General features: G+C 27.5%; 1 protein-coding gene across 2 annotated transcripts in view; it reads right to left on the reverse strand.

Annotated features, from left to right (window-relative positions):
- Positions 1–1082: 1082 nt before the first annotated feature.
- Positions 1083–12501, reverse strand: part of LOC107456079 (somatostatin receptor type 2-like) — a 148889-nt gene continuing 137470 nt past the window's right edge. For both annotated transcript variants that reach the window (XM_071178454.2, XM_087166093.1), the window contains exon 3: positions 1083–9009. In XM_071178454.2, coding sequence (XP_071034555.1) covers positions 7376–8644 — 1269 coding nt within the window. In that variant the 5' untranslated portion in view covers positions 8645–9009 and the 3' untranslated portion in view covers positions 1083–7375. The remainder of the gene's footprint in view (positions 9010–12501) is intronic.

A 12501-nucleotide genomic window follows, 5' to 3' on the forward strand; every position in this document is an offset into this window, starting at 1 on the left:
AAGGGGTGTTGAGGAACTAATGTCGGTAACACGGGAATCAGCATTTATACGAAAATATTCATCGCTTTATACTTCAAATCACTTTTTCCCCCATACGCATACCCAAGGAATATGTATGTATTCATTTTTGAAGCAAATAAAGTTCTTAATCAAGTAATATATTTCAGCTTCAGCTTCTAAGTAATATTTATTTATATATTTTTGACGCAAATAAAGTTTTTAATCAAGTAATATCTTACCGCTTCAGTTTCTAAGGAATATTTAATTATACATTTTTGAAGCAAATGAAGTTTTTAATCAAGTGATATCTTACTGCTTCAGTTTCTAAGGAATATTTATTTATACATTTTTGAAGCAAATGAAGTTTTTAATCAAGTAATATCTTTCCGCTTCAGTTTCTAAGGAATATTTATTTATACATTTTTGAAGCAAATGAAGTTTTTAATCAAGTAATATCTTACCGCTTCAGTTTCTAAGGAATATTTATTTATACATTTTTGAAGCAAATGAAGTCTTTAATCAAGTAATATCTTACCGCTTCAATTTCTAAGGAATATTTATTTATACATTTTTGAAGCAAATGAAGTTTTGAATCAAGTAATATCTTACCGCTTCAGTCTCTAAGGAATATTTATTTATACATTTTTGAAGCAAATGGAGTTTTTAATCAAGTAATATCTTGCCACTTCAGTTTCTAAGGAATATTTATTTATACATTTTTGAAGCAAATGAAGTTTTTAATCAAGTAATATCTTGCCACTTCAGTTTCTAAGAAATATTTATTTACATATTTTTGAAGCAAATGAAGTTTTTAATTAAATAATATCTTTCCGCTTTAGTGTCAAAAGAATATTTATTTATACATTTTTGAAGCAAATGAAATTTTCAATCAAATAATGCCTTACTTCTTCAGTTTCTAAAGAATATTTATTTAATGCGATTATATAAATATTTCAAACGTTAATTTATTGAAACAAATGTAGTATAAATACAATTTTAATTTTAATTTTAGAAAATTTATTTTAATCACCATTTAAAAGAAAGTCTACCTGCATTTCAAACACACAAAGAAATAAATTAAAGACACATAAAATACATTTTATTAATATTTTCGTACAAGAGAACATTTCATATGTTATAAGCATCACAATGGAGGTTCAGTATCATTATTAAAGGGACATCTAAAACTAGAGATACTTCAATCACAGAGAGCTAACACTAGAGTATTGTAAACTGGTCAAGTATTTAGGGTAAGCAACTATCATATTTAACCACAGTATCTATTTATTCTTTAATAAGTCACAAAATCATTTGCCCGGATGTAATGCAACTATGCATAGTTTTATAACAGAACTTTAAACATATTTTCAAAAAAGACTATCCAGATAGTTTGATAATACAGATGCTTGTCTTATATTTGGAAAGATATTCATAAAAATATAAAACCTTACGAAGAAAAAAAATTCTGGATAAATTACCGAACTGTGTGGTAATGACATTTCTGGTAATCTAGTTCAATCCTTCAATTCTGGTACTATTCCTAATTTAATTTATTTGGTAATTTTTCCTTTTATATGGTATCAGTTTATCAGAAATTCTAGTTTTCAAAATTAGAGTTCTTATTACCCAGCATTTAGTAAAAAATATAAAACTGAAAAGTAAACATATACGAATAAATGATTTTTATGACCTCTAAAATATCACGATAAAATTACCAAATTTTACCTTTCATTGTTAAATCATATTTTATTGTTAATTTAACCAAATCATTAGGACTCGATGGCCTGGTTGGCAGGGCTCTGGACTCACGCTCGTGAGAACGAGAGTTCGAATCCAGCCTGCCAAAGACCAGTAAATACTGAATTGTGCACGTTAAATCTGTCGGTTCACACAGTCCTCCATATTCCCATAACAAATCAATACTTTTGGCTATACTGAATTGGAGTGTGATCTCTCTCTGGTTCAGGTCAAAACTACGATCTGTGAATAAATTAATGGATGTATGAATGGGTCCGCTCTATAAACGGATGTGGCGTATGGGTGTGGCAGAAGTCAACTTCTTGGCCATAGATGGAGCCACTGGAAAACAAGAGCAATTGCACCCCATCAGAGTTAATGGCTGACGACAACAACAACAACTAAATCATTACCAAAGTGCATTGGTCGAAATTACTGAGTTTCTAGCTGTCCCCATAGAGTCAGAAACATGATAAATTGTATTATATTCTAATGGTTTTGACCATACTTTTATCTCGGTGTAACTAAATAAATTATATCAATACATAATATTCAAGATGAAATTAAGAACATGATGGAATAAATCATTTTACTTCTGGTCGATCAAAACTTGGTAAAACAGGTTAACACATGTTGAAATAAAATGAGAGGCAATATTTTAAATTCTGGTTTTCAAACTTATAATTCTTATTACCCCATGTTTACAAAAAATATTAAGCAGAAAAGCAAATTTAACCGAATAAGTCATTTGTATGCCATGTTCTAAGGTATCATGATAAAAATATATTGCAAAATAATATTTTATTGCTAATTTTACCGAAATTACAACAAAAATGCTTTGGTAAGACTTTCATAGTTTTTTGGTGATCCCTTAACACGGTAAATTTTATGATATTCTGGTAGTTTTGATCATATTTCTTTCCTCAGTACTGTTTAAAAAAATTATTAAAACAATATAACAATCAAGATGAAATTAACAACGTGATTGATTAATTCTTTCCAATTCTGGATCAACTTCTTTGATCAAAGCTTGGTAAAATATTTGGTTTCCTACATTGAAATAAAACAAGAAGCAATATTTCCAAAGTTCAGAAAAAGTAGGTCATTATTTCTATCCAGTTTTCACTTTTTTTAAACTTTATTAATGATTTCACACATTCATGATTGGAATGTGATGATATGATTATTTTTAAATGATTATAATTCAATAAAAATCAGCGTTATCAATAAATTAATATCAATTATAACTAACGTAAAGTTATTTTTTTTAAATTTTGGCATATTAAAATTTTGAATATTTGAGTTTAAAAAAAACGTCTCACATCTATTTAAAACAAATTAAAATTTTCTTTTATTGTTATCTATCGTAATAATAAATAACGAATTCAGCAAAGTTGAAATATTAAACTTTTACCATAGAGTTTTTGCTTTTCACAAAAACGAATAAAATATATTTTATTTTGTTTATTTCATTTCAATCGTGTTTCAAAAATGAAATAAATTGCATTTTTAATCCACGTTGTTTGAGGCTAACTAATAGTTGTTGTTGTTTCTAATGACACTTGCCAATAACAGCGAGCTTGCTTGGTGAAACCAAGCGACCATAAGGCAGAGTGCGCATTTCTTGCTTTCCAGGGGCGTCATATATGACCAAGAATACTATTTCAAAACAAACGGCTAACTAATAGTAACCAAGAGAAGCAATAATATTTTTTTACAAAAGTAGTGTTAAACATATGGATAAGAAATTTTGTTTTCAATTGAATGTAATTTTATTTTAAATATATTCATATACAAAGGCATTTCTAACTATGGCGGAAAATAAGGATTGAGTCATATATTCATTAATTTTCAACATTTATTTTCAAAATTACAATCGGAAATCAATGACTGCTGCAATTTAATATTTAAATGAGGAAATATAAAAAAAATACTTCATTAAAACTTGACGGATCAGTTATTAGTAAGGAAAAAATAAAAACATCAAAATTTGTGTTATAACAATAGTAAGAAGAACTGTTATGTTATGTCTCTAAACCCGTTTTCCTTAAAAGGGATTTGTAAAGTTTTTTTTTATAAAAACTGTGGTATAAAATTAACAATAAAATATGGTTTTTATGAGATGTTATAAAATTTGGTAACTGCAGAAAAATTTGATAACTTAGAGCTTTGTTTAAAAACCTTAAACTTGATTAAATTATTTTTCAGATTAATATTTTTAACCAATTGTGTGATAATAAGAACTATGATTTTAAAAATTAGAATTTCCGGTATAATGAACGAAAAAATTACAAAGTGCCGTATAAAATACCGTATATTTTGATGTTATTAAAAAAAATTATGTTTTTCTTATTATTTAATAAATGTGCCGTAATTATTCTTCGAACTGCAAACAAAATATGATTTCAGTGTAAAAGCTAATTATTTACTCGCAAAACATTCGCGTAATTTTACTTTATTTGTGTCCTTATTAATTTTTGTACGCATTCTGCAGTAAATTTAACATAATTAAAATGTCAGTCAGCTCTTACGTTTGGGAGCAGTTTTAAACAGTTAACTGAAAATTCCATCCCTTGTTCACATTTTATCTCTGAATATCATCAAAAGTTAATGATCTTAAACCTTTTTCTGGTTGTTATTAGTGCATTATGATAGACCAAAACATTAAGCGATTAGATTCTTGATTAACAATGTAGGAAAATTTGTGTAAATTATTTGTCCCCAATCAGATTAAAAATAATAAAAACTATAACCATATACAACAATAAATTATTTATTCTATCCATTATTTAAGAGTATTTGCTAGTAATACGGATTTATTCATAACTTCTTCTTATTCTTTCATATTAATCATATTTTATTTCCCATTTATCTTAAACATTTATGTAATTACTTATATTATTTAAAACTAAAAGTGGAGTTCTTTCATAATATTGTAGAGTAATTTTGTGATAAAACCTCACTATGTAATATGTGATGACGGTAATTAAAATCATTTTACGATTGTTAATTGTCAAATAACATATATCTCGTTTAAAATAAGTTATTTTCACGTTCATTTCGAATTTTATCTAAAACTGTCTTCAAGCAATAGGTCCAATTATAATAAGAACACAAAACAATCTGTGTGCAATTATAATAAGAATTTAATATACTGAAGCTATATTAAGAATATGAATTTCAACACTGCTGAATAAATTTTTGGAAAAAACCATTTAATAACCATTTTTTATAATTACAATTATGATAATTATAAAAGTAAATAAGAATTAACAAAAAAAACAAGTTCGTGAATGGAAAGGATAATAACATAGTAAAATCGTCAGATTTAAATTTAACCCCGATAAAATCAAAATTTTAATCTGTGAAGTCAAATCGAGTGGAAGAAAGTTAAGTTTAGAGCAAAAACAATATTTTTTTTTAAGAATATTGGAAAAAACTATTGCATAAGTTCTAAAACATGTTTGTTTAATTATACATACACGTAATAAGTAATAAAAACCTACGATATTTCCTAGTATCCATTACAAATAAAGTAACATATGTAATCTGTTATGAATGCAACTTAACTTTAAATAAAAATAGATATTAAAAAGTTAGAGAATTCAAGATAAATCACTGTAAACATTTGTTATTTGACGAATGAAAATATGTACGTCATTGTTTTAAAGTAATATCAAAAGAAATTTTTTTTTAATGAACTGAATTATTTTAATGAATCAAGTCTGAAGCAATTTAAGATCACTGCTTTCAAAGAATTGTTTTTATAAAATTCCCCAAATTGTTAATAATTTAAGGAATTGTTGCATAAAATTGACAACTTGTTAAAAGTTCAAATATTTGTTGCATAAAATTGTCAAAATAGTTAATAATTTAAGTAATTTATACATAAAATTGTCAGAGTTATTAATAATGTAAATAGCATGATATGAATTAGAAGTTAAATTTTGTAACGCTTTACTTTAGAACAGACAAAGGGTTTAAATGTAAAGAAATAAAACTTTGGTTACAAATTGATAAAATATATAATACCTGGTAGACATAAGGTATAACTTTAAAATAATTCATACATTTCTGGAATCAAAATCTAATAAGTAAATAACTATGCGTTTTGCGATTTTAAAATTTTGACATAGAATAGAAATAAGAAAAACATTATTAAGAACAAAATTACCGTCGTAAAGTTGAAAAAAAAATAGTTTTATTAATTTTATTGTCATTATCAACAACTTATTTAAGCATATTGTATTTTCTCATTTAATTTGTAGGTAATAATAAATGTTTAAAAATTTATTGATAGTCTTGAATCCCGACCAAAATTATTTGAAAGATGCGCAAACTTCTTTGCATGTTTTATTTCAAAAAATAATAATTGAAGATAATGCGCTATTAAAAGATGATTAATTCTTATGTATTATGAGATATAAAGTTAATAAAAACGCATCAGTTTAATAGCTGATGGTTTTACATTTGAAAGATAATATCTAATTTAGACTCAAAGAAACAAATAATAATGAAATAAAATATCTATAATGAAAAGTGTTTCATAAGTATTTAATTCTTATAATATAAGTACGTAAAAATACTTATATGCATTTCTTACTTTATTTTTCACATTTATTTCTTATAAAATATCATTTTAATCTTACTTTTCATTCCATAACAATTTCTTTATCATTTTAGTAAACTTTTCATTTCATAACAAATTTTTTTTTTAGCAAAACACGACTTTCATAACTAGCATTTTTAAATACACAATACTCGAAATATTTGCAATAAAAAAATATCCTAGTGATATTTGACTTAGAAACATTTCATGACCTGCCGTTAGATTAAAATAATCAGTTTACGAAACTGTTTAAAATAATTAAAAAGAAGTTTTCGAATAGAAATACTATAATCCAAATATATTTTTGGCACATAGCCTTATTTTTTTAACAATAACTATACACCCGGTTATTTAATACAACATCAAGGATTATGTATGCTTTCATAAAACACATATGGCACAAACATAGATATTATAGCTATCGTATTTAAGATATAAATGCATATATATATATATAAACTCTTTTCTTAAAATATTGTAAGAGAAGTGAAAAATTAAATGCAGCATAACTTACTTAGTAATTCGTTAAAATTCTGCAGAACATGAACTAAGATGAAAATAGAGAAAAACAATGAGATGCTGAGGAAAAAAATCAAATATATATGTGCTATAAAAATCAGTTTAAGTGTCAAGTATATCTAAATAGCACCACAAATAGCAGTTTGAAAGAATCTCAAATACAAGTTGAAAATTATAAACTAAAGATAGCATCACTCGAAGAAGATTTTTCAAATGGTGTTTAAATGTTTGGTCCATGTGTAATTAGTTTCTGATTATGAGCAAATTTCTACTTCCTGTGTATATATTTCTGTAAAGTTCATAGCAACCGTATGAAAAGTTACCAGAAAGTTTTTATTCAATCCATATAAACTTTATCACTGAGTTGTATTCACAATTCGTGAAGCTCATAGCATTCAATACGTGAATGAAATAAAACGGTTCGTGATTGACTTTACGAACCACATGCTGAGTTAGTTTTTCGAGATTAGTCACCACAAAGCTCATTTAGTCTCGTGAAAAAATGATGTTTCACACCTGAGTTGGTTCACTTTCTGTTTTTTGCTTATTGAAGCCATTTCTGACCGAGAATTCTTTATCGCCCATAACGATATTGGATCTTGATGTGAGGGTGATAGCTGTGGATGGATCTAGTTCATTCCTTTGTTTCTGTTCTCGATTCAGTTGTGCTTTTGAAGACCCGCTGCGTGTGTTTTTCGGAAACACGCTGTTCTCTACATTCAACTGAGCATTTACTTCCATTCGTGCCGCACATGTGAACGCTTTAGCGAAACTCTTTTTGAAATTGTCGCTCAAGAACGCGTACAGGATAGGATTCATGGCTGAATTGGCGTAGGCCAGCATTCCAGCAAGAAGAATAATTATAAACCCAATCTGACTCTGACCCTGTCTTGGCGGTAAAAGTGTGATGTAAACTTGGGTGATCCAGTATGGCAACCAGCAAATAACGTAGACCGTAATCACAGTTAATACAAGATAAGTTACTTTCCTGTGAGAGCGTTTCTTCTCTTTTGAGCGGTTTTTTGGTCCAACTGTGCGCAATTTGCATATGACTAAGAAATAAAATAACAGTATGAGAATTAAGGGTATGGCAAAACCTAAAGTGAAGGAATAAAGTGTAAATGCCTTCTGCCCGTTCATCAAATCACTCTCTGGCCAATATATATTGCAACTTAGACTTGTTCCGGTGTGATATATGTTCGCGTAAATATAAATGGGTACCATCAATAAAGCAGATACTGTCCAGGCTGTCAGACATATGAACTTAGCGATAAAAGGTGTTCTGTATCTTGGAGACGATATTGGATGACAAACAGCTACATAACGATCTGCGCTCATTACTGTTAGTAATAGACTACTAGTAAATTGATTGATGGATGTTGTTGTCATGTAAATTTTACACATAACGCTACCAAATGGCCAATAACCGAACACCATTGTTGTTATAAGAAAAGGAAGACCAGTCAAAAACATTTCATCGGCTAACGCTAAATTAAATATGTACATATTGGTAACAGTTTGCATCTTCGAAAAGCGCAGTACAACGTACAATACTAAGCTGTTACCACATAAGCCCACCATGAAAACAATTCCATACAATATCTTGGCAAATTCAACAACAAGATACGGAGGCTTGTAATGTGTATGTGACATCATGTCCGTAATATTAAAAGCTGTCATATTACCGCAATCAGTTAAATTAAAGTCACTATAATTTCCGCTAAATTCACAAATAGGAATATTCGTTCCGTATATCGGATAATCTTCGTCAGTAGCCATTGTTAATTACCTGACTACTACCTGTTGCTAGAAAACTGTATAAGTTCTTAAAGAATGAAATTTTTTTGCGAAACGAAGCGAAAAAAGAAGAAAAATGACGACATCTCCGTCATTCTTTAAGTCGTTAAATGATTGGTTACTGTCCAAATGAATGAGGATTGGCCGGTTCGAAAAATATGGTATTTCTAATCTTTAAAAGGATGAGAGATCATTCACTGTCTTTACTGATTCACAGCAGGGCGTTTTCCGTTCTGAGACGAAGAGGCATGGACATAGTGATGAGGGAGGGGGTTGTTCACCGTGTTCGATCGGTTACGAGAGCTTTAGTAGAGATGCTGACACTAGCGCCATCCGACGGATGCTCCCTGAAAGAGTAAGAAGCAGAATGAATGGATATCGGGGGAAGAGAAAAAACTAAAGACAAAAATTAAAAGCGCGTTCGAAAACCTTAGCACGGTATATATACCAGGACTACACAAACAGATGGTAAAAGTTGTTTTTCTTCAAGGTATAGGTGGGCGTGTTGTGTGTACAAAATATATTAAAGTTGAAGAGCTATCGAGTCTATTATAGTGACGTTTCTTCAGAAAATTCTAATAATAATTCCAAGAATCGACAAAAATACTTTTTATCGAGATAAATTTAAGAGAGTATTTCCGAAGCCTCAATTTATGTTTTTCCTAGGAATTAAATTTATTTAATATATTTTCTTTTCTTACTGCGTGGGGTTAATAAAAAAGGGACTAGCTCCATTAGTGTAATTTCATTTTAAATATATAGTTAAATTCTCTTTGTTAATTCTTCAATATACTGAACTTATATTTTTTTTAACAGTAGACAAAAAGTGCTGTACGTTATAGAGCATTTTTCTTTATAAAATAATACAAATTATACTGTAATACGCAATAAATAACCCACGATAAATACACAATAAATGTACAAAGAAATATAGTCGTAAAACAATAGTATTAAATGCTTATATATTTTTTTGAGATAATAGTAATAAATACATCGTTATGACAGTTAGATAGTATACATGCTGATTGATGATCGAAAACAACCCACCTATTTTCAGCATAATAATATAATACGTCTGTGAGCAAATAATTGTTTTTTTTCTATAATTCTACATAAACAGGACGGACTGATTTAAACATTATTTATATGCTCTTAAAACAACTCCTTGATATTATTACACTATTGGTTTTTACAAATATTCAATCACTAGCTGATTATTCGTTTTCCGTCTGGAGTGAAAAAAATTAAAATGTCAATAAAGCAGAACTGAATAACACTACAAAATTATGCACAATTGGACACATAGCAACACAAATAATAAGCGATTGTATGTGACTTTAACTTATTATTTTAAGGAAAAGGCGTTTTTAGTAATTCATAATCAAAATAACTATTAACAGTATTCAGTAACGTTTGCAATGATGTCGTACCTCGTGGCCAAGTCATGACCACAGTCATGACGTGGCCAAGTGAGACCTTACCACAATTAATCGATTTTCTCTAGTACTTGTCCATATATAAAGCTATATCGACTGCACTGTATAAATTCAGTTTTAATTGACACTAAATAAACTAATATTACTTACAGTAGTATATTTGGTAATGATTGAAAGTGCACCAATTACCATAATACCAAAAGTGCGTATTATCATAATTAATTAAGCATCATTTGCGTCGAAATATTATGGTAATTTCCTATTAAATGAACTTTACTTCTAAGCAAATTAGTGCCGTTTCTCCACTGGTTTCGCTATTTAGTACGTAGCTTATTTTTTATTTCAGTTACAGTACCTATTGAAAAGTTAATCAATCAGCATCGGCATCAATAACTGTATGGCGAATGTTGACCTGACTTTTCACCTAAACGAATTAATACCATTTCTCCAAAAAAAAATTTGGTTCCAAAACTAATTTCTCAAAAATAATGTTGACTTTAAATTATGTATTTTTTTAAAAAACAAATGCCGTTTAAAAGCATAATTTTTTAAAAAGATAAACGCTCAGTTTCATAAATTTAAGAAATACTAATTTGTTGACGTAATCCGCCAATGCCAGTATGTTCACGTTGATCGTTGAGTTCAACTGACATAACGAATAAAAAATAATTATGTAACTAAGAATGTGCAATAAAATTCACTTTTAAGTAATGAACGCTTTCCTTAAAAACGTCTGCTCTTTTATTTACATCAATATCTCTAACTTTAAACTTATAAAAATATTCCGTTATTCAAGCATCTCCCCTGAACGATCTAATTTGAATTCTTGAGGACTAAAATTGTTCCTTGAGGGACTGAAATTTTTCCTTTCATCCCCTGACCAATTTTCAGGACGATCAAAGAAATGGTTCTGGAGATATAAGAGTAACATACACACACGGACATACAAACTCTTCATTTTATTATTACAGATTAAACATTAAACAATACGAAATAAATCATTAGTTCCATGACCGAACTTTTCTTTTTCGAATGATAACAGTTTCTGCAAATATGTTCTGCAAAAATGATAAAAATTTCAGCAGTGATAGAAAAAAAGTGAAGGTCAATCATAAGAAAACAGACAGACTAAAATAATGTATTATATAGTTCATTGTGAAATCAAAACAATGAACTCAAATAACAAGTATTTTCTCAGAACTTCTCGATATTTTTATTCTCTTTTAACATCGCCGGAGAACAACCCACCAGATATTCAATATCTGGTTATTAATTTGAAACTTTTTCGACTTAAACTTTGAATCCAACTTAGAAGACTGTTGAGTTAAATATCATTAAAAACTCTCCTTTGTGATAAGGTGTTTCAGTATTTGAGTTAAATAAATGAAAAATTTACTGTTCTCCTGATGGTTATGAGACACTAATAAATGACTTGTCTGCAATGGCACACTTTTGGGTCAACGTAGGCGGAGAAAAGTTCAGCAGCATACGTGTTCTCCTTACACGAGTTATGTTTTGAGTTCAGTTATTTTATTGTTATTTTGTCTGCTGAAGTTAATCTTTATACTTTGTAACTTCTTTGTAAAACGACCTTTGATAATATTGGAATCAGGTATCAGTGTTGTTTGCAACTGAAACAAAATTGGATTCTTTTAATCTATCTCTAAATTGATTAGGTATTGAAACAATACAATACCTAATCTGTATCGTATCGTTTAAGGAATCTTAAGCTTTAGCGCTTATAAATACATATAAGCAGCATGAGGAGCATGTATATATGAAAAATGGTAGTGAATCTTAAAGTAGAATTAGTATCAAAAGAATTACAAGACAATTCAAATATATATATATATATATATATATATATATATATATATATATATATATATATATATATATATATATATATATATATATATATATATATATATATATATATATATATATATATATATATATATATATATATATATATATATATATATATATATATATATATATATATATATATATATATATATATATATATATATATATATATATATATATATATATATATATATATATATATATATATATATATATATATATATATATATATATATATATATATATATATATATATATATATATATATATATATATATATATATATATATATATATATATATATATATATATATATATATATATATATATATATATATATATATATATATATATATATATATATAGATATATATATATATATAAATAAATAAATACAAGAAAACGCGAAGAAAGTTAAGAAAAACAATAAGTTTCATTTATTGCGCTTAAGCTGCAAGTAAACAGAACCCATTAGATAAGTTCAAAATGAAGAATAAAACAAAGAAAAATTGAAGACATATGAAAAAAAGTTGG

This window comes from Parasteatoda tepidariorum, chromosome 6 (genome assembly GCF_982258835.1).
Source record: "Parasteatoda tepidariorum strain Cologne lab strain chromosome 6, Ptep-v5.0, whole genome shotgun sequence".
NCBI classification, from domain to species: domain Eukaryota; kingdom Metazoa; phylum Arthropoda; class Arachnida; order Araneae; family Theridiidae; genus Parasteatoda; species Parasteatoda tepidariorum.